Consider the following 23,310-nt stretch of genomic DNA (forward strand, 5'->3'; position numbering starts at 1 on the left):
GGCAAAGGGTACACATCGACTTTGCTGGTCCATTTATGGACTCAATGTTCTTAATCGCGGTTGATGCACACTCCAAGTGGCCGGAGGTAATAAAGATGTCCTCCACCACCATGGAAAAAAACATCACAGTATTAAGGACCATATTTGCCAGGAATGGGCTGCCGGAACAGATCTGTTCTGATAATGGACCACAATTTGTGTCCGAAGAATTCAGAAAGTTCTTAAAAAACAATGGGGTTAAGCACTACACGTCCGCCCCATACCATCCCGCCACCAATGGATTGGCTGAAAGGTTTGTCCAGACCTTCAAGAAGGCCATAAAGGCCATGGGTAATGAAGACATAAAACTTCAGCACAAGGTGGATAACTTCTTATTCGCATACAGGAATGCAACACATATGGTTACCAACCAAACTCCCGCCATGATGTTCTTCAATAGAAACCTAAGATGCCGGCTGGATTTGGTCAAGCCCAACATCAGAAGGGACGTGGAGAACCGGCAGTTACAAGGCATGAATGAAAGGCCAACTAGAACCTTCCAGATATGTCAACAAGCTTTGGCCCGGGACTACCGTACCGAGAAATGGCAGCCTGGAACTATCTGCACATGACTAGGACCACTGATGTATACCGTGGACATCGGAGAAAGCATAATAAGGCGCCATGCTGACCAAATCATAAAGTCATCCGAAAAGGGACAACCTACACCACAACTCTATACGTCTAACGATGAAGTAGAGATACCCATATCTACCTCTGATCCGGTGATACTGGAACCCGATGAACCCGACACTGGCATTCAAGCCGAATCAGCCTTGCCAGAAGAACCTACTACACCACCAGAAACTACTACACCCCCGAGGCGTTATCCGGACCGAGTCAGGAAGCCTCCTGAGAGACTGACTTATAATTAATTAACTACAGCAATGTATATTATTTTGCTTATAACATGTAATTAATAATTACTTAAAATATGATGTACTGGTTAGCTAAAAGGGGAGGAATTGTAGTGTATGTGCCTTTAAGAGCCCCAGGTGTGCTGTGGTGCCGGTGATTGCCACTCGGGCTATATAAGCCTGTGTGTTGTGTATATCCGTTAGAACCCCCCCCAGACTTTGCTTAGTAAATACCTATGAACCAACTCCTGTCTTCAGTGTCTTTATCAACACACGGACACTACAAAAACAGATTTGTATTGAAAATTAAAAGAGTTAAAATAACGAAACCCGTGACTTGAGTAAACACCTGGGGGGTTATTTTGGCCAAAGGGTGAAAACAGGTGCTAAATGGGTGCTGTGCTAATAAGAAACATCTGTTTGAAAGTGTGGATTTAGCATACAATTTTCGGGCTAATTGATGATTATCATGATTTAAACGTGCCTGCAGGCGCTGAAACCATCAATTGCAAGTTTAGCACTCAAGTGCTGATTAGACGCAATTTTCCTGGCGTTGTATTAGCCTGCACTCACCCACTTCCATTGAAGGCGTGGAGTGCACTGGCTGGGAGAGAAGCCAACGTGAAAGGATGTCCCAAGGACCTAAAGAGAGGGCGCACAGGTGGTCCTGGTGGAGGCGGTACAGAGGAGGAGGGATGTTCTCCACCCGCAAGGGGGGGGGGGGGTGGAGGAGGTGAAGGATGCCACAGAGGCAACTAATGCGGCACATGTGGCAGGAAATCGCCTGGGTGGCAACAGCCAGGGGCCCTGGCCCCAGAACATGGTCCCAGTGCTGTAAGAAATTTAATGACTTGACATGAGTGGTCAAGGTAAGATCCCATCTCAGAAATACACTTCTCAATAACTGCACCACCACCACCATCTAACTATACAGTGACATTCACAGACCCCACACTATTGCATCCTTCACAGGCACTACTCACACCTCAGACACATCTCACAGCTCTTCAACCATGTGAGACATCACGCAAACACACCTGCCAATACACTCATTCACAATCACCACTCTCTCTCTTCCAGGAAAAAATAGCACATAACAGGCAGCTGCAGGATCTGACTGGGAGAGGAGAAGCACACCTGTATGACATCACTACCCTTCAGAAGGCAGTGCTGGCTGTGATCAAGAGGGGACTGGGAGACGCCGTGGCCACAGGCAGAGCAAGGGACATGTCGCCGAGAGGTATGTGGCCACACAAGCTTCCTTACAGATGCACAACTATTCCTGATCCCTAATCCCCCAAAGCTATCTTCACTCCCACGCTCCACATGGTTTCATCACGTACATCCTCCTATAGTGGCCACATGCACTGCACCCTAACCCTTCCAGCATTATCATTGCAGGTTCCCAGGAGCAAGAGCCACCTTGCTCCAGAGGAGGAGCAAGTTCAAGATAAGCAACAGCCACCTCGCCCCCGGAGGAGGAGAGCGAGGAAGAATGCACTGCGTCAATGGCTACCACTGTCGCAGGCACTAGCTCAGAGACTGGCACCATGCGTAACTTGGAGGCTAGCTTAGAAGAGGGATCCTCACAGTGGGACGCACCGGGCACCAGCCACAACAGGTGGAAAGGACACCACAGGTGCCACCTTTCTGGGGGGCAAAGTCGCATTCTAGTTCTGTAGAGGAGTCAGATGAAGACCTCTCAGGGCCAAGATGTAGAAAAAGGTCGATGGGTGCTGTTAGATCTGTGGTTCAGTGGATAAATAATTACACGGATGCTGTACATAAACAAATAACAGGTCTTTACTGGAGGAGGGCAATCTCTAGACTGGAGTACAGAGGCATGCACACAGCTTTATACACCGGTGTGGTTACTGCTGGTACTACAGTATACAGGAGCTGTAAAAAGTAGTTCTGATTTAAAGCACATACACTACAATTCCTCCCCTTTTAGATTAACAATACCCCCTTAATATTCAAATAACAATTACATTTTTACATGTACATTCAATAACAAAAGTCCATTTATAGATTCAGTCTTTGGGGCGGCCTCCTGACCCTTTCGGGATAGCGCCTTTCCGGAGGTTCCTGTTCTTGGTGCAGAGGCGATTCTGACCCCCTTTCATCGGGTAGTTCATCGGGTTCCACTGCTACTGGGTCTGAAGTAGATACTACCGGTATGTCGGGTTCATCCCCAGGTACTCGAGACATGGGGTTGACGCATTCCTGTGATGCTAAGATCTGATCGACGTGGTGTCTCACAATGTTCTCCCCGACATCCACGGTGTACATTAATGGCCCCTGCCTTGTACATATTGTTCCGGGTTGCCACTTCTCTGTTCGATAGTCCCGGGCCAAGACTGGTTGCCCTATATTGAAGCTCCTTGTTGGCTTCTCGTTGATGTGCTGGAATTGTTTGTCCTCAACATTTCTTCGCACATTTGGTCTGAGCAAGTCCAGACGAGATCTCAACCTTCGGTTAAAGAACATCACGGCCGGGGTCTGGTTGGTAACTGCATGTGTCGCGTTTCGGTAGGCTAATAAGAAATTGTCCATCTTATGCTGTAGTGGAATTTCCTCGTCGCACATGGCCTTTATCGCCTTCTTAAAGGTTTGTACGAACCTCTCAGCCAATCCATTGGTGGCTGGATGATACGGGGTGGACGTGTAATGCCTTACCCCATTCCTTCTCATAAATTTTTGGAATTCATCGGACACAAACTGTGGTCCATTATCAGAGCAGATCTGCTCTGGCAACCCGTTTCTGGCAAATATGGTCTGTAGGACTGCAATCGTTTTCTCTGTAGTGGTTGAAGACATCTTTATCACCTCAGGCCACTTTGAATGAGCATCCACTGCTATTAAGACCATTGAGTCCATGAATGGACCAGCGAAATCAATGTGCACCCGTTGCCATGGAGAGGAGGGCCACTCCCATGGGTGTAGAGGGGCATGTGGTGGTGCATTTTGGACCTTCTGGCATCCTAAGCAGCTCTTAGTTAGGTTTTCGATTTGTTGATCGATTCCCGGCCACCACACATAAGCCCTAGCAAGGCTTTTCATTTTCACTCCCCCCAGATGACCTTCATGTAGCTCATTTAGCACTCTCCCTTAACTTGGATGGAATCACCACTCTGGATCCACACATCACTGTCCCCTGGCATACTGACAGCTGTTCTCTTCTGGATGAGAATGCTGGCAACAGTGAGTCGCCATGTGTTGGCCATCCCCTCACCATCAATTCATATACCCGTGACAGCGTCGGATCATTGCGGGTCTCCTTCTCTATATCCGCGTTTGTTACTGGCAATCGTTCAATTATCGACGAATAAAATATCTCGATAGGGTCCACTGCTGGTGCTTCCTCCACAGTAGGCAGTGGCAGGCGCGATAGCCCATCAGCGTTCCCATGCTGTCTCGTGCCTTTATATTCTATTTCATATTGATTCGCCCCTAGAAACAGGGACCATCTTTGTAACCGCTGTGCAGTCATTACTGGCACACCCTTCTTAGGATTAAAGATGGAGACAAGTGGTTGGTGGTCAGTCAGCAAGGTGAACTTCTGTCCATGCAGATAGTGGTTGAATTTTTTTACTCCCCATACTAGACTGAGGGCCTCCCTGTCAATCTGGGCGTAGTTGCGCTCGGCTGAGGTTAGTGACCGAGACGCAAAGGCTACTGGCCTCTCCAAACCGTCTGGGAATTTGTGCGACAGCACCGCTCCAGTGCCGTAGGGTGATGCATCACATGCCAAACGAATTGGTAGTGCTGGGCTGAAATGGGCCAACACCTCTTTTGATGTGATCAATTCTTTACACTTCTGGAAAGCTCGTCTACGTTCGTCATCCCACTTCCATGGTACCCCTGTTTGCAGTAGGGTGTTCAGCGGGTGTAATACCGTAGACAAATTTGGTAAGAACTTGTGGTAATAGTTTACCAGCCTGAGGAACGACCTCAGTTGTGACACATTTTCCGGTGCTGGAGCCTTGACTACTGCCTCTATCTTGTCAGGGGACTTATGTAACCCCTCTTCATCGATGACGTGGCCGCAATAAGAGATCTGTTTCTGGAAAAACTCGCACTTGTGGCGATTAGCTCGTAGCCCATATTCCTTTAATCTGGCGAGCACCTTCTCAAAGTTAGCGAGGTGATCACCGTTATTTTCGCCCGTGACCAAGATGTCGTCCAAATAACACTGGGTCCCTGGAATCCCTTGCAGGACCTGATCCATCGCCCTTTGCCAGATAGCCGGAGCCGAGGCTACTCCAAACACCAGCCGGTTGTATTGATAGAGACCTTTATGGGTGTTGATCATAAGGTAATGTTTCGAAGCTTCTTCTACCTCCATTTGCAAGTACGCCTGGGCTAGATCAATTTTGGTGAAGCGTTTACCACCAGATAGCGAGGCGAAAATATCCTCAATTCGTGGAAGCGGATATTGCACCGTGTGAAGGACTGGGTTCACTGTCACCTTAAAATCCCCACAGATGCGGACCTTCTTTGGTTCCCCAGGCGTATTACTGAACGACCTCTTCATTACAGGAACGATGGGTGTAGCCCACTTGCTCCAGTCCACTTTGGACAGTACTCCTGAACGTTCCAACCCTTCCAGCTCTGCTTCAACCGCTGGTCTGATCGCATAAGGCACTGGTCTGGCCTTCAGAAACTTTGGGCTTGCATTATCCTCTATTTTAATTGTTGCTGTTATTCCTTTTAGTGTTCCTAGTCCCTCCTGGAACACTTCTTTTGCGTCAGTTAGCATTTTTGACAGTCGTCCAGGTATGACGTCGTCATCTTTTTTGGCCTCCACCTTCAGTGCCTGTATGGAATGCCAATCTAAATGTATCTTCCGGATCCATTCACGTCCTAGCAGTGGTGGTTCTCCATTTGGCAATACATATATATCCATTTTAGGTATTTCCTGACCTTTATATGTCACTTTCACCCTTATTTTTCCTTTGGGGTAGACTTTTTGCCCCGTATACGTCTTCAAGACAATCTCTGTAGCTTTCAAGGGTATGTGTGAAAATAGCCGCTTGTAGTCTCTTTGATTTATGACTGTTAGAGCTGACCCTGTGTCCAATTCCATTTCCACTTGGACTCCGTCTATCTTGAGTGTAACCCAGATAGTCTGGTGATCCTCCATTTCGGTTACATTATGTAGTTTCAGACAACCCAGCTCCTTGCTTCCGGAGTCTGTGTCACTTTTCTGTTCGTCTGAACCACTGTCCATCACCTGGTGTACCTTTTTGTACTTCTCCTGTGGAGATTTCTTACTGTTGGTTTTCTTCCCAGACCTGCAGACTCTTGCTATGTGTCCTGCTTTCCCACACTGTCTGCACACTTGGTCCTTGAACCAACAATCTTTCTGGTCATGTGTTGTTCTGCCGCAGCGATAGCACTTCCCTGTTCCATAGGTCATTTCGTTGGTGCCATATTCTTGCGGTCTCTGTTGTATCTCTGCAGCGCCCCTTGCGGCTGCTTCGTGTGATACTGCCATACTGAAAGCTTTGTCCAGCGTAAGGTCCTTTTCTGATAGAAGCCGTTTCTGGGTTCCTTCACTTTGTAGCCCACACACAAACTTGTCCCTTAACGTGTCTGCTAGTCCCGCGCCAAACTGGCAGTATTTCGATAGCTTGCGCAGTTCCGTTAGGTACTCAGCATTGCTTTCGTCTTTGTGTTGGTTCCTTTTATGGAACTTAAATCGTTCTGCTATCAGCAGCGGTGTGGGGTTTAAGTGGTCCTGTAGGATTTCTACTATGCTTTCAAAATTCTTGTTTACCGGCTTCTCTGGGGTTATTAGATTTCGCAGTAACCCATAAGTTTTTGCACCCATGGAATTTAACAGAACCAGTGCTTTATTAGCATCTGGCACTTCATTCGCCCTGCAGTACACCTCAATACGTTCCACATGTCACCCAATCTTCGACTTCATTGTCGAACGTAGAGATACTGCCACTCTTCGGCATCCTTGGTTGTGCGTTAACTATCACCAATGGCGTCTCCCGCGCTTCCCCTTCTTCTCCGCTGGCACAAAATGGCATCTCCCGCGCTTTCCTTCCTTCCCGCGCTCGCCCGTCTTCTCCGCTGCGGCTTCGCAAAATGGCGCCTCCCGCGCTCTTCCTTCTTCTCCGCGGCTCAATGGCGTCTCCCGCGTTCTCCCTGCTTCTCAATGGCGTCTCCCCTTGCTTCGCCCCGCGGACCCTGATCAGCCCGTGATCCCTGGCTGTGCTCTGCGCGTTCTTCTCTTGATATTTGTCGACGCCGCTCAGTCTAGAACCCGGCTGTTTCTTACCCTCTCTCTCTCCGGTTTTGCAGTATTTTTCCTCGACGCCACTCGGTGATCAACCCCCGGCTGCGCCCTGCTCTCTTCACCCTTTTTCTTACCCCGTCGACGCTGCCCGGCTCTCTCTCTCTGCCGTCGGTTGGCTCCAGCCGCTGCTGCTCGGGAAGGGTCTGCTCTGGACCTGTCGGTCTCTTACTGCTCGTTGTGGCTGGGGAACCAAGCCCGGCTCTCCACAGCCTCCCCAGTGAAGTAGGATCTCTGCCTGACTGCTGGGTGGCTGCTCGCGGTCGACGCCCGTGTTCCTGGACTCGACTATTTTTTTTGTTTAATGTTGCAGGTAGATTCGCATCAACACTCGTCGCCACTGTTAGATCCGTGGTTCAGTGGATAAATAATTACACGGATGCTGTACATAAACAAATAACAGGTCTTTACTGGAGGAGGGCAATCTCTAGACTGGAGTACAGAGGCATGCGCACAGCTTTATATACCGGTGTGGTTACTGCCGGTACTATACAGTATACAGGAGCTGTAAAAAGTAGTTCTGACTTAAAGCACATACACTACAGGTGCGACAAACCAAATGCTTGGTGCAATGGAGAGTCTGCCTGAAAGCTTACGGTCATGGCTAGGGGGATGGAGAAGTCTGCCTCCACCTTGGTTCGTGGCTTGATGCAGAGTCTGGAACCCATCCTCTCCAGCGTGGAGAGGATGGTCAATTTCAGCCAGTGGCCTGTGGAACCCGCCATCACACAGCGTCTGATGACTAAGGTCGCAGCTTCCAATGCAGTCATAGCAGCTTGCATGGAAAGGCAAACTGCTGCAATGGAAGCTCAGGCAGCTGCCATGGTGGCTCTGGGTTCCTCGGTTGAAAGGTGCTTGCAGTGTCTCCAATGGCCAGTGATCTGCCCTCCAATAGATTACTGGGTGGGCCGAACAGATGCCCCGAGTTAGTGGCGTGGGAATCATGGAGCAGGAACCTACTGGCCTCTCTCTGGATGCCAGCATTGCTGCTCCCCTCCCCTGCCACCACTGCACCATTGCCCTTGCTGTGGTCTGTCAGCCCAGACTGCTGAAGCTTATGCCGAGATGGTGCAGTCAGAGGCGGGGCCATCACAGCCCACAGCCTCTCGAGGGGGACATCTGACATGCCCTCTTCAGAAGCTCAGCAGCCATCCACCTTGCCTGCTGGTGCCACTGGGGTTGCACTTCATAAGAACATAAGAAGAAGCGCTAGATTATGCAAGAGCACTGATAGTCACGAAGGGTAAGCACCAAGGTGAATAGTTCAATATTTGTAAATGCTGTTGGTTGCATCATGTTTACATTGTACATTTTTGATGTAGATAAAGAGTGATTCTTTATTCTGATCTTCATGTGGAAGGGGTTGAAAGGATTGAGTGCAGATGATGGACTGTCTCATGTATCTTCCACGACTTGGAATCGATCATGTGGCAACAATGCTTCAGAGTCTGATGGTGGAGCACGTCTCAAAAGCGCACATCAATAAGATGGTGGCGAGCATCCCTCCCAGATGCGGGCCATCTACCTGGAAGCCTCTGGTGCTCTCCCTCCTTTTCCTCTTGTGGCTCCTCAGCTTGACCCTCTGGCAGAATTGCTGGTGGTAATGGCTGGTCTCCTGTGATCACCAGATTGTGGAGCACGCAGCAAATCACCATGAATCTGGTTACCTTCTCAGCCGAGTACTGCAGGACACCTCCTGACCGGTCAAGGCACCTGAACCTCTGCTTCAGGGCCCCAATGGTCTGCTCAATGATATTCCTGGTGGCTGAGTGGCTCTCATTGTTTGAGTGCTCAGTTGGTGTTTGGGGGTTTCTCAGGGAAGTCATGAGCCATAGCATCATGTCATCTAGTAGCCAGCCATGCACATTGCGTTGGGGCTCAAAGATCTGTGAGACGGATGACTGTCTCTCATTATAAATGCATCGTGGCAGCTCCCTGGATAGCAGGCATTCACTTCATGATGTGCTGCCAGTGGTCACAGACGAGCTGCACATTGAGGGAATGGAATCCCTTCCTGTTCCTGAACACATCAGAATTTAAATGAGGGGCTCACATGGCCACACCATCCTGACTTAGAAGTATATCGTCGCTGGGTCAAAATCCTGGAACTTCTTACCTAACAGCACTGTGGGAGTGCCTTCACCACACAGACTGCAGCGGTTCAAGAAGGCGGCTCACCACCACCTTCTCAAGGGCAACTAGGGATGGGCAATAAATGCTGGCCTTGTCAGCGACGCCCACATCCCATAAGCGAATAAAAAAAGATAGGGCCTCCTGCTAAGAGGCTTCCTCGCTTTCCTGTCCCCCTCTGCTGCAGCAGCTGGTGCTGCTCTGCCTCGCCTCATCTCCTCCTCCCATTCCTCATGCAGGTCAAGGGTGTCCCCTAGCAAGATGCCCATGAGCAAGTACTCCCTTTCTCCTGGTGACGCCTATAAGGTGTCCAATAAGGTGGAGTAGGACAGCACCTACTCTTTTTAGGTGAGGTCCCGAGAGAATTTCCAGGAAAAATGTTGATAAGAGTGTTGGTGAACTCTTGACAAAATGCCCCAGAAAGTCTCCCGATGTGTCTCAAAAGTCCTCTTCAAATGCGGTGTAGTCAGTCGATCTCCAGCAGCAAGTAAATAGTGAAAGCAGAGCATGGCTGTAAGTAGCGCACAAATTCCTCAGCAACGACTTGTTTACTCCTGTTCAACTGGAGAGGTCGTTAAATGAAGCGTTACCCATCCAAATGCTGTGCAGCCTCTTTAATGAGCACTAGCAGGCAATTTAATTGTCAATCATCCCCTTAATGATCCTCCGGGTGACTTTTCCTAGCACGTGCTTCAACTCCTCTACCAAGATGGTGTCTTGCGCTTAAGACCCTATCTTGGCCACCTCGGAGGTACTTTGGCACCAAAGTATCCGGGGAAAATCGCCCCCCCCTAAACTCTGGATTAATGTTTGAAATTAACAGAAGCACACAGGTACCATTAATATAACAATCAGATAATTAATTCCAAATCTTCTGCTTGGTCATCTCTTTTGCATGTGTTTGTTTTGAAGGACTTATTAAACATTTTTAAATCATTGTTTTTCAGCTCCTGCTGAGCAGTTAGCACATATCTAAAACATGTAAACATCACAAGTACACAATAAGTCAAGGATTGCATCGTGGAACAGCTTCAGTAGCACAAATAAACTTGGGGAAACATTTTTAACCTACTTCCCTGCTTCCAGGAAATAGGTATCCCATTAATTACTACATTTAACCAGGCCTATGTAACCTGAGCTTTTGAGGTGTCCACTGGCTGCCGCTCTGGACCCAAGTCATTCAATACTTTTCTACTTTTTCTCCCCCTTTTTCTTTTCTCTCTAACCCTCCCTGACCGCTCTCTCCTGTCATCATGCCTCCTTTCATCTCTCCTCTCTCGGATACTCTGCCCTCCCAAAACCCTACCACAATCCTTCATTACTCTTTGACCTTCCTACTCTCCTGCCGCCGTCCTAGGCTTGACTTCCTCTTAGATAAGCCCACAGCTTCCCCTCTGTGCCTCTCTTGGCATCCTACGAAAGGCCCATCGAGGCACTCGTCGCTGCCGCCTTATGAGCAGCAACCCCAACTGTCCCATCCTACTCTCTCGTCGACCTTCCCGCCCAGTGTGCTCACGGGGGTCTAATCTTGCCAATCTCCTCCCCATCGAACTCATCCCCCCCAGTGCTGACCCTGTGGACACTGGCAGTGGGCCAGCCATCACCAACCCTCTACGCATGTCCCTCCAGAATGTCCGTTCACCTGTGAACAAGGCCCTTGCCATCCATGAGCTTATCGTGGATGATTGCATTGACATCATGGCCCTGACGGAAACTTGGTTGATGGGTGATGACACCTTACCCTTAAATGAAGCCTCCCCGCCTGGCTATACTTTCCACCACTTGCCCCGCTCAGACTGCCGTGGTGGTGGTGTGGTTCTCATCAGCAAATCACACCTTGGTCCGTCCCCCCACTCCTCCGGCACTTTCTCCATCTTTGAACATCTCATCTTATTCCACCCCTCTCATTTAAAATTCTCGTTCTCTACCGCCCACCCAAGTACCATAAAATTTTTATTACCGAGATATCTTCACTACTTTACTCCCCCAGCTTCTGCACCGAACGACTTCTCATCCTCATTGATTTCAACCTCCATCAAATGCATCATGCTCTCTCTCCTGAGTTCACTAGCTTCCTATCTTCCCTTAATCTCTCCCTCCATGTAAACTCCCCAAACCATATTAACGGCCACCCCCACGACCTTGCCATCTCTCGTGGCCTCGCTACTCCCATCGGTCAAATCACAGATAATGACATCTCGGACCACTTCCTCGTATCATAGAAACATAGAAGATAGGAGCAGGAGTAGGCCATTCGGCCCCTCGAGCCTTCTCCGCCATTCAATGTGATCATGGCTGATCATCCAATTTCAGTACCCGGTCCCTGCTTTCTCCCCATACCCCTTGATCCCTTTAGCCTCAAGAAATATATCCAACTCCTTCTTGAGTATATTTAATGAATTGGCCTCTACTGCCTTCTGTGGTAGAGAATTCCACAGGTTCACCACTCTCTGGCTGAAGAAATTCCTCCTCATCTCTGTCCTAAATGGCCTACCCCTTATCCTTAGACTGTGACCCCTGGTTCTGGACTCCCCCACTATCGGGAACATCCTTCCTGCATCTAGTCTGTCCAGTCCTGTCAGAATTTTATAAGTTTCAATAAGATCCCCTCTCATTCTTCTAAACTCCAGCGAGTACAAGCCCAATCGTCCCAATCTCTCCTCATACGTCATTCCTGCCATCTCAGGTATCAGCCTGGTGAATCTTCGCTGAACTCCTTCCAGGGCAAGAACATCCTTCCTCAGATAAGGCGACCAAAACTGCACACAATACTCAAGGTGCAGTCTCACCAAGGCCCTGTACAACTGCAGCAAGACATCCTTGTTCCTGTACTCAAACCCTCTCGCTACGAAGGCCAACATACCATTTGCCTTCTTAACCGCCTGCTGCACCTGCATGCTTACCTTCAGCGACTGGTGCACAAGGACACCCAGGTCTCATTGCACTTCCCCTTCTCCCAATCTATTGCCATTCAGATAATAATCTGCCTTCCTGTTTTTGCCACCAAAGTGAATAACCTCACATTTATCCACGTTATATTGCATCTGCCATGCTTCTGCCCAATCACCCAACCTGTCCAAATCATACTGGAGTTTCTCGGCATCCTCCTCACAGCACACACACCCACCCAGCTTTGTGTCGTCTGCAAATTTGGAGATATTACATCGCTCTCCACCCACATTCCCCCTTCCACCCTACCAACCCTACTTCCTTATGTGTCTACCCCTGGAAAAATCTCTCTCCCAATTCTCTTACAACTGTACTTAAGAAATTCCAACTGTCCAACCTTTGGCCCTCCATGACATTTCTGCAGCGACATTTCTGCAGCTACTGATTTGCTCAACCACACCCTCACCTCCACCTTTGATGCCCTAGTCCCTATTAAAACAATTACTCTCTCTCACCCTGGCCGTTCCCCCTGGTATGGCCTTCATCTTCGCTCCCTTAAGTCCAAGGGATGCAGACCTAAACGGATCTGGCTAACTACTGGTTTAGTCATTCACCGTCAGATCTGGCTGGACCACAAAGCATTATCGGGTCCTGCTGTCGCCTGCAAAAATTGTTCACTATTCCAGAATCATTCTGGAATGCAAAGATAAACCCCAGCTTCTATTCTCCACTGCTAACTGTCTTCTTAAACCCCTCTCCTCGGTCTCCTCCACACTCACCTCCAACAAGTGTGAGGAGCTCATGGACTTTTGTCTCTAAGATTGAGACCATCCGTTCAGCTGCCTCTGCCACTTCCCTTCCTTCCCCTAGCCCACCAGGCCAAACTTCCTCTAAGGTTCCCCCCTGTTCTAGCCCTGAACTCGCATCTTTCTTCAGTTTCTCTCCAATCTCCCCTCATGACCTCTCCGCTCATCTTGTCCAGGAGACCCACTTCCTGCTCCCTCGACCCTATTCCCACTAAACTGCTGACCACCCAACTTCCTTTTCTTCGCCCATGTTAACTGACATAGTTAACGATTCTCTCTCCTCAGGTACTGTCCCTCTCTCCCTCAAAACTGCCGTCATTACCCCTCTCCTCAAAAAACCCACCCTTGACCCCTGTCATTTCAAACAACTGCCCCATCTCCAACCTCTCTTTCCTCTCCAAAAGTCCTTGAACGTGTTGTCGCCTCCCAAATCCGTGCCCATCTTTCCCGCAACTCCATGTTTGAATCCCTCCAGCCAGGTTTCTGCCCCGCCACAGTACCGAAACAGCTTTAATCAAAGTCACAAATGACTTCCTTTGTGACTATGACAAAGGTAAACTATCTCTCCACATCCTTCTCGACTTGTCTGCAGCCTTTGACACGGTTGACCATTCCATCCTTCTCCAACGCCTCCCCACCATCGTCTAGCTGGGTGGGACTGCACCCGCCTGATTCCATTCTTATCCATCTAATCGTAGCCAGAGAATCACCTGCAACGGCTTCTCTTCCTGCTCCCGCATCGCTACCTCTGGTGTCGCCTAGGATCTATCCTTGGCTCCCTCCTATTTCTCATCTACATGTTGCCCCTTGACGACATCATCTGAAAACACACCATCAGTTTCCACATATATGCTGATGACACCCAGCTCTACCTCACTACCTCTTCTCTCGACCCCTCCATGGTCTCTAAATTGTCAGACTGCTTGTCCAACATCCAGTTCTGGATGAGCAGAAATTTTCTCCAATTAAATATTGGGAAGACCGAAGCCACAAACTCCGTTCCCTAGCCACTGACTCCATCCCTCTCCCCTAACATCTGTCTGAGGCTGAACCATACTGTTCGCAACCTTGGTGTCATATTTCCGACCACAAATCTGTGGCATAACTAAGACCGCCTATTTCCACCTCCCTAACATCGCCCGTCTCCACCCCTGCCTCAGCTCATCTGCTGCTGAAACCCTCATCCATGCCTTTGTTACCTCTAGACTTGACTATTCCAATGCACTCCTGGCTGGCCTCCCACATTTTACCCTACGTAAACTTGAGGTCATCCAAAACTTGGCTGCCCGTGTCCTAATTCGCACCAAGTCCCGTTCACCCATCACCCCTGTGCTCCCTGACCTACATTGGCTCCCGGTTAAGCAACGCCTCGATTTCAAAATTCTCATCCTTGTTTTCAAACCCCTCCATGGCCTCACCCCTCCCTATCTCTAATCTCCTCCAGCCCCACAATCCCCCGCCCTCCGCTGCCCCCCACCGAGATATCTGCACTCCTCTAATTCTTCCCTCTTGAGCATCCCTGATTATAATCGCTCAACCTTCGGTGGCCGTGCCTTTTGTTGACTGGACCCTAAGCTCTGGAATTCCCTGCCTAAACCTCTCCGCCTCGCTACCTCTCTTTCCTCCTTTAAGACATTCCTTAAAACCTACCTCTTTGATCAAGCTTTTGGTCACCTGCCCTAATTTCTCCTTATGTGGCTCGGTGTCAAATTGTTTGTAGTATAATACTCCTGTGAAGTGCCTTGGGATGTTTTACTACGTTAAAGGCGCTATATAAATACAAGTAGTTGTTGTTGTTGTTAAGTGCCTAGAAATGGTTTCTACATGAGCTTCCTCATTGGAAACAAATTTCTACGCCATTCTGGTGTTGCTAATGGCGAGGGAATTCACCCCCATAATTCATCGTTCTTTACTGGATACTATGCTAGTCAAAAATATTAACCAACAGGTAGAAAAGTCTGTGCCAAAGCAAAAATCACGTACGTTCTACATACTTTCTGCGCTGCAGGAAGGTTTAAGCAACTTTTTCAGGCACTAATGCGCAGGAAGTGTCTGCAACGGTAAGTGACTAATCTGCAACTACCACTGACCCCAAGATTTAATTGGAGAAGAGATTGGTGCAGGAACTCCTGATAAGCATTGATCAGCAACAGAGGAAATTGACAAATTAGTCAGTACAGTGGTAGATTAGTGGATTAGATCTTCATCTTATCATGAAAAATGTCACCCCACCAGTAAGCTAATTCTACACAAATATCACCATCTCATTGACAAGTTATACATAGATACATAGAAGATAGGAGCAGGAGTAGGCCATTCGGCCCTTCGTGCCTGCTCCGCCATTTAATGAGATCATGGCTGATCCTTTAATTCAGTATCCCGTCCCCGCCTTCTCTCCGTAACCCTTAACCCCTTTTGCCCGTAGAAATATATCTAATTCCCTCTTAAATATATTTAATGAGCTGGCGTACACTGCCCTCTGTGGCAATGAGTTCCACAGGTTCACCACTCTCTGAGTGAAGAAATTCCCCCTCATCTCTGTCCTAAATGGTTTAGCCCTTATCCTTAAATTATGTCCTCTAGTTCTGTTCTCACCCGCCAAGGGAAACATTCCTTCTGCATCCAGTCTGTCTAGACCTGTCAGAATTTTATACACTTCTATGAGGTCCCCTCTCAATCTTCTAAACTCCAGTGTGTACATCCCTAAACTACATAGTCTCTCCTCATAGGTCATTCCCGCCATTCCTGGTATCAGCCTGGTGAATCGCCGCTGCACCCCCTCCATGGCAAGAACATCCTTCCTCAGATGAGGCGACCAAAACTGTACACAGTACTCGAGGTGTGGTCTCACCAGTGCCCTGTACAGCTGCAGCAAGGTATCCCTGTTCCTGTATTCTAACCCTTTTGCTATGAAGGCCAGCATACCGTTTGCCTTCTTGACCGCCTGTTGCACCTGCATGCTCGCCTTCAGTGACTGGTGTACAAGAACACCCAGGTCTCTCTGTACTTCCCCCTCTCCCAATCTATTGCCATTTAAATAATAATTTGCCCTCCCGTTCCTGCACCCAAGGTGAATTCATGATATCACGATAAATTGTAATATTCTTATTTCATGTCACAATTATAACACTTATCAACTCTAAACATTTCATGGTCTCCCCGGAGTAACTCTAAGAGTAATTTTCCTAATACTCAGTGGAATATGTAGTACATTGACTGATTTTAATCACTCCACCATTGGCCGTGCCTTCAGCTGTCTGGACCCTAGGCTCTGGAATTTCCTCCCTAAACCTCTCCGCTTCTCTCTCCTCCTTTAAGTCGCTCCTTAAAACCTAGCTCTTTGACCTCACCTGTCCTAATACATCCTTATATATGTGGCTCTGAGTCAAATTTTGTACGATAATGCTCCTGTGAAGTGCCGTGGGACATTTTACTACATTAAAGATGCTATATAAATGCAAGTTGTTGTTCATGGTCCTAGATTTTCAATCTGTAATAAACCAAAAGCCGGAAAAAATAAGAAAGGGGAATTCACTTCCAATGTGTTTACAATTCTGCATATATGGGCTTTCCTTAACCAGCCTACCACAATTAATAAAGTTAAACTTGTTCTGATACCCATTCTCTATCCTTCATTCATACCATTTTGTTCATCATCTTCCTCATTCAGCAGGAAGTCCATGTGATAATTCCTGATATTCTGCGGGTAGGGTTTCTCCAGTTCACACACCGGGGGGTAGTGGGTAACAAACAGTGTCAGCGATTTCACCTGAAAGTAAAATTATAATACATTATTACAATATATCTGAACAATCAGCACCACTGAACTCCACAATTCATCAACATACAATCCCATTAGAAATAATAGGAGAGCTCAACAATCCCTAAGAAGTATAACAAATTCAAAAACGCTAATGTCCACCATCAGCAAAGTGAAATAGGAATCCCTGTCCTACTGAATGCACATAAATTCATCATGACTACTACAACAAAAGTAGTGACCAGCTCTCAGTGTTAGCAAAATATAAGCCTGTGGTTAATACTGTACTGCCATTAAAATAGCGGAGAGGAAAATTCAATAGAAACTCATTAACAGTGATACGATAACAGTGATCACAGTAATTGCCAGTTAATAATGCTTTATCACCTGTGGAGAAGGGGGGGGGGGGGGGGCAGAACCAGAGCGACACTTTCAATTCATGAAAGCAACAACTTATCATCTTCATGAAGATATCCAGAAGCTCTAGGGTGGTTAGTCATTATTTTGGAAACTGTGGCCAGTAATAAAATAAAATAAAATATATATAGCTTTAAAAAGTGCTAATACAAGTGCGAGATATCACACATAAGGTCATAAACATTCTATTCAAAGGCTTTTTTATGCAGGTTAAATAATATGGCCTGCAAATTACGCAACGTCATTGGTGCTAGCGGAAGTGAGGTGGGGCGAGGCTTCTGTTCACTGTTGTAACTCACTGATAACCTCTCCCCAAATCCCAGCAATGCGCTCATTTGAATAAGCAAAAAAGCTCAAGTAGCGAAGACAACAATTTTCTGGAATGTATTCGCGAAAGTGTCCTGAAGCAATGGGGTTGAAATTCAACTTTGGCAATAGCAAATTGGATGTCCATTTTCTTTTAATAAAATTGGGCGAGATGGAAAACGAGCTGCCAATTCGCTGTTGTCCGTTTTGCACTACCGCCGAAGTCACATTTCACCCCCAATATATCTTAGAACCAACAAGGGAACAGGCAATACAAGATTTAATGATGAGTAATGAACCAATCTACCTGTCGCAGATGCATCAGTCCATGACAGCATTGGCAGCAGTGACCACCGCACAGTCATGTGGAGACAAAGTCCCGTCTTCACACTGAGGACACCCTCCATCGTGTTGTGTGGCATTACCACTGTGCTAAATGGGATAGATTCGGAACAGATGTAGCAGCTCAAAGCTGGGCATCCATGAGGCGCTGTGGGCCATCAGCAGCAGAAGGATTGTGTTCCACCACAATCTGTAACCTCATGGCCCAGCATATCCCTCACTCTACCATTACCACCAAGCCAGGGAACCAACCCTGGTTCAATAAGGAGTGTAGAAGAGCATGCCAGGAGCAGCACCAAGCGTACCTAAAAATGAGGTGCCAACCTGGGGAAGCTGCAACACAGGACTACATGCATGCTAAAAATCGGAACCAGCATGCTATAGACAGAGCTAAGCGATCCCACAATCAAAGGAGCAGATCAAAGCTCTGCAGTCCTGCCACATCCAGTTGTGAATGGTGGTGGACCATTAAACAACTAACGGGAGTAGGAGGCTCCATGAATATCCCCATCCTCAATGATGGTGGAGCCCAGCACGTGAGTGCAAAAGACAAGGCTGAAGCGTTTGCAACCAACTTCAGCCAGAAGTGCAGAGTGGATGATCCATATCAGCCTACTCCCGAGGTCCCCACCATCACAGGAGCCAGTCTTCAGCCAATTCGATTCACTCCACGTGATATCAAGAAACGGCTGAGCGCACTGGATACAGTAAAGGCTATGGGCCCCGACAACATCCCGGCTATCATGCTGAAGACTTATGCTCCAGAACTATCCGCGCCTCTAGCCAAGCTGTTCCAGTACAGCTACAACACTGGCATCTATCCGACAATGTGGAAAACTGCCCAGGTATGTCGTGTCCACAAAAAGCAGGACAAATCCAACCCGGCCAATTACCGCTCCATCAGTCTACTCTCAATCATCAGCAAAGTGATGGAAGGTGTCATCGACAGTGCTATCAAGCGGCACTTACTCACCAATAACCTGCTCACTGATGCCCAGTTTGGGTTCCGCCAAGACCTCTCGGCCCCCGACCTCATTACAGCCTTGATCCAAACATGGACAAAGGAGCTGAATTCCAGAGGTGAGTGTAATGATATCAGCAAATAGTGATGGTATTTGCCTGTTTGATTATGATGCCTTACCAGCATATTTGCCTGTTTGATTATTTATGCCTTACCAGCAGAGGGCATGTGAGAGAGAGAGTTTAGTTTTAGTTTTGTTTTAGATGGATCTCTAAGATGGTGTCACCTGTAATGCTGTTAACTGAGTTGAACATACTTTAGATAAAAAGACAAGCTCTTTCATGAATGTGTCGTCATTGAACCCACATACAAATCAATACATGGTGTCAGAAGTGATTGAAAGAGATGAAGAGGAAAAATCTGAAGTTAAAACAGCTCTCCACATATTAGCAAGCCAAAAGAGAACATCGTTACTTACCATTGGAGAATAGCTAACGAAGTGAAAAAATGGTAGGATTACACCCACCGGCGAAGCTTCAGTTGACAGGTAATGTGGCTGAAAATTGGAGGAGGTTCAAACAACGTTTAGAGTTGTATTTAGCGGCAATTGGAGCTGACGAGAAAAATGATAAAATGAAAACGTCAGTGTTCTTACATGTCGTGGGAGATGAAGCGCTGGAGGTGTATAATAACTTCACATTCGCTGCTGATGGAGACAAAATGAAGCTGGATAAAATAATGGAACAGTTTGAGGCCTACTGCATACCTAAACGTAACGTGACGTTTGAGAGGCACAGATTTTTCACATGTGTACAGAAAACGGGTGAGACTATTGATCAGTATGTGACTGAACTGAGAAACCGAAGCAAAACATGTGAATTTGGGGGACTGACAGACTCGCTGATAAAAGACAGACTGGTGTGTGGTATTCCAGATAATGGTCTAAGGGAAAGACTGCTAAGAGAGCAAAATCTAGACCTGGGAAAAGCCATAGCACTGTGTAGGGCTACAGAGACTGTGAAGTCGCAGGCAAAAGAGCTGTTCTGTGACAGTAGCTGCAACGTGGATGCAGTGAGAAAGAACGGACACAAACCGTTTAACAAAAAGAGCGCCAATGTGAAAAAAGAGGCGTGGCCAGCGAACAAAAATGAAAGGGGCAATCGAAAGTCATGTAGTCGATGCGGTACACAGCATCCACCAAAAGAGTGTCCAGCATATGGTAAAACATGCAATAGTTGCAACAAAAACAACCATTATGCCCGTTGCTGTAAGAACCAAGCACAACAAAGCAAGGTCCATACAGTAGATGAAAGCGAGATAGAGGAGTTCAATGTGGATGTTGTGCCTGAAAACAAAAAAGAAAAAAGAGACTGGATGTTGACACTAAAAGTGAATGACATACACATTCCATTTAAATTGGATACTGGAGCACAAGTTAATGTGATATCAGAGACTGATTTTAAGAAAATTAGACCCAGACCAAAGATACATGGCATCAAAGTGAAAGTGACAGGATACTCAGGTACTGATATACCAGTGAAAGAAAAATGCATTGTCAAAGTGACACACAAGGACAGAGAGCACACGCTAGCATTAATCGTGGTGCCAAAGGATGTGCAAGCCATACTAGGTTTAATAGCCTGTGAGAGACTGAACCTGGTAAAGAGAGTCCTCGTTGTGGAAAGCGAAGGAGAGACAGTCTATGATGAACTCATGAAAGAGTACAACGACCTATTTCAGGGTCTAGGCTGCCTTTCAGGAGAACACACGATCAGAGTAGATAAAAGTATGCCAACGGTCATACATCCATGCAGAAAAGTTCCGTTTGCTCTTCAAAAGCAACTGAAGGCAGAGTTGGACAGGATGGAAAGCCTGAACGTGATTCAGAAGATAGATGAGCCAACTGAGTGGGTGAGTTCCCTCGTCGTTGTGGACAAAAAGAATGGAAAGCTCAGAATTTGCCTGGATCCAAGAGATCTAAACAGAGCAATAAAGAGAGAGCACTTCAAGCTTCCTACACGTGAGGAAATCATGTCACAGTTTGCAAATGCAAAGTATTTCAGCAAGTTAGATGCATCATCAGGATTTTGGCAGATGAAACTGGACGAGGCAAGTTCAAGACTGTGCACGTTCAACAGTCCATTTGGCAGATACAGATTCCTAAGGTTACCATTTGGCATTGCCTCAGCTCCTGAAGTGTATCACAAAACTATCCAAATGATCTATGAGCACCTGGAGGGAGTTGATACATCAATGGATGACATCATAGTATGGGGAACCACGAGAACTGAGCATGACGAGAGACTGAAAAAAGTGCTGGAAGCAACAAGGAAAACAAACCTGAAGCTGAATAGAGAGAAATGCCAGCTCGGGGTGACAGAACTGACATTCGTGGGAGATATCCTTAGCAGTGAGGGCATCAGACCAGATCCCAGAAAGGTGTCCGCCATTGAGAATATGCCAAAGCCACAATGCAAAAAGGACGTGCAGAGGTTTAATGGAATGATCAACTACATGGGTAAATTCATATCCAACCTCTCAGAAAAGATGGTGCCACTGAGACGACTAACTGAAAAGGACATAGAATGGGAATGGAATCATGAGCATGAGAAGTCATGGAGTGATCTAAAGAAACTGCTCACAGAGGAACCAGTTCTGAGGTTTTATGACCCAGCGAGACCCATCAAGATATCATCAGATGCATCACAGAGTGGGCTCGGTGCCGTTCTTCTGCAAAAATATGACTACTGGCAACCTATTGCATATGCATCGCGCTCAATGACAGACGCGGAGACGCGATATGCTCAAATAGAAAAGGAGCTGCTCAGCATCACATACGCCTGTGAAAGATTTCACCAGTTTGTGTCAGGACAAGCAATCAGTGTAGAGACTGACCATAAGCCCTTGATTGCATTGTTCCAAAAGCCACTAAATAGCTGTCCGCTTAGAATACAAAGAATGATGATCAGGCTGCAACGCTATACACTGAATGTTGCGTACACACCGGGTAAGCTGATGTATACAGCAGACACGTTGTCCAGAGCTGTTGACCCAAGAGAGCCCGCAAACACCAAAATGGATGAAAAAGTGAACGCCTACGTGGACATGATCACAAGTGCACTGCCCATAGCAGATGCAAAAATGGAGCTCATAAAGACTGAGACAAACAAAGATGAAACAATGAGACGACTGAGAAAAAGCATCTTGGATGGATGGCCCAACATGAAGCAAGACTGCTCACCTGACATGGCAGAGTACTGGAACTGCAGGGCGGAACTATCAGTGGTCGAAGACATCATCGACAAAGGAAGTAAAATAGTTATCCCAAAGAGTCTGAGAAAAGAGATGCTAAAAAGGATCCATGGAGGACACCTGGGAATCGAAAAGTGTAAGAAAAGAGCACGAGAGGTGATGTACTGGCCACGAATCAACCAAGATGTGACAAATGAGGTGTCAAACTGCACAATATGCCTGCAATATCGAGCAAGCAATCCGGTAGAACCACTAAAGCTACACCCAGCGCCAGACAGACCTTACCAGAAGGTAGGCGCTGACCTATTCGTATGTCAAGGGAAGGACTATCTTGTAGTCACAGACTATTACTCCCTGTATCCAGAGGTTTGTAGACTGTACACCACCACTGCAGATGCTGTGATAACATGTATGAAAGCCATATTCTCCAGACATGGCGTGGCAAGCGAGGTCTTCACAGACAACGGACCCCAGTTTTACAATGCAAGTTTCCGACACTTTGCCAAAGAGTGGGACTTTGTCCACACAACGTCAAGTCCTCACTTTCCACAGTCCAATGGACTAGTGGAAAAATCGGTACAGACTGTGAAAAGACTGATGTACAAGGCAAAAGACAGTGGAACTGACTTCTACCAGAGCATGCTTGTATACCGCACAACGCCGCTCGAGTGTGGTATGTCACCAGCCCAACTCCTTATGGGACGTCTGCTAAGGTCAAACCTACCCATCCCGGAGAACCTCCTGAAAACAAAAGGGGGAGAAAGTGAGGAAGTTCAAAGAACAGAAAGAAAAGCAAAAGTACTACTATGACAGAGGAACACAAAACCTACCTGAACTCCACACTGGTGACCAAGTAAGGTTCAAAGACAAAACAAACATATGGACTCAGAAGGGAACTGTCCTGAGTGAAGTTCAACCAAGATCATACACCATTCAGACAGATGAGGGTGCTGTTCTGAGAAGAAATCGTCAGGATCTTCTCATGGGACCAGCCACAGCAGGTCAAAAGACTGATACTGTTGAACAACCTGATCACACAGCAGGTCAAAAGACTGATACTGTTGAACAACCTGATCACACAGCTGAGAAATCATCATCATGAGGCAACAACTCAGATTCAAAGACAATCAATCAGAAAATCCTCAAGACACGTGAAGCCTCCTGAGAGACTCATTGAGCAAGTTTAAGGACTCTTGTTATAGAAGGAAATAATGTTATCTTATTCTCTCTTCAAGTTTTAG

At 47.2% G+C, this 23,310-nt stretch overlaps 1 protein-coding gene across 1 annotated transcript in view; it reads right to left on the minus strand.

Annotated features, from left to right (window-relative positions):
- msh3 (mutS homolog 3 (E. coli)) overlaps nucleotides 1-23,310 on the minus strand; it is a 459,900-nt gene that overhangs the window by 43,252 nt on the left and 393,338 nt on the right. The window contains exon 22 of the mRNA XM_085989589.1: nucleotides 16,674-16,800. Within this exon, the coding sequence (XP_085845715.1) occupies nucleotides 16,674-16,800 (127 nt within the window). The remainder of the gene's footprint in view (nucleotides 1-16,673; nucleotides 16,801-23,310) is intronic.

The sequence above is a fragment of the Somniosus microcephalus genome, chromosome 1 (assembly GCF_052327205.1).
Source record: "Somniosus microcephalus isolate GS21.2 chromosome 1, FLI_Smic_1.0, whole genome shotgun sequence".
In the NCBI taxonomy this organism is placed as follows: Eukaryota; Metazoa; Chordata; class Chondrichthyes; order Squaliformes; family Somniosidae; genus Somniosus; species Somniosus microcephalus.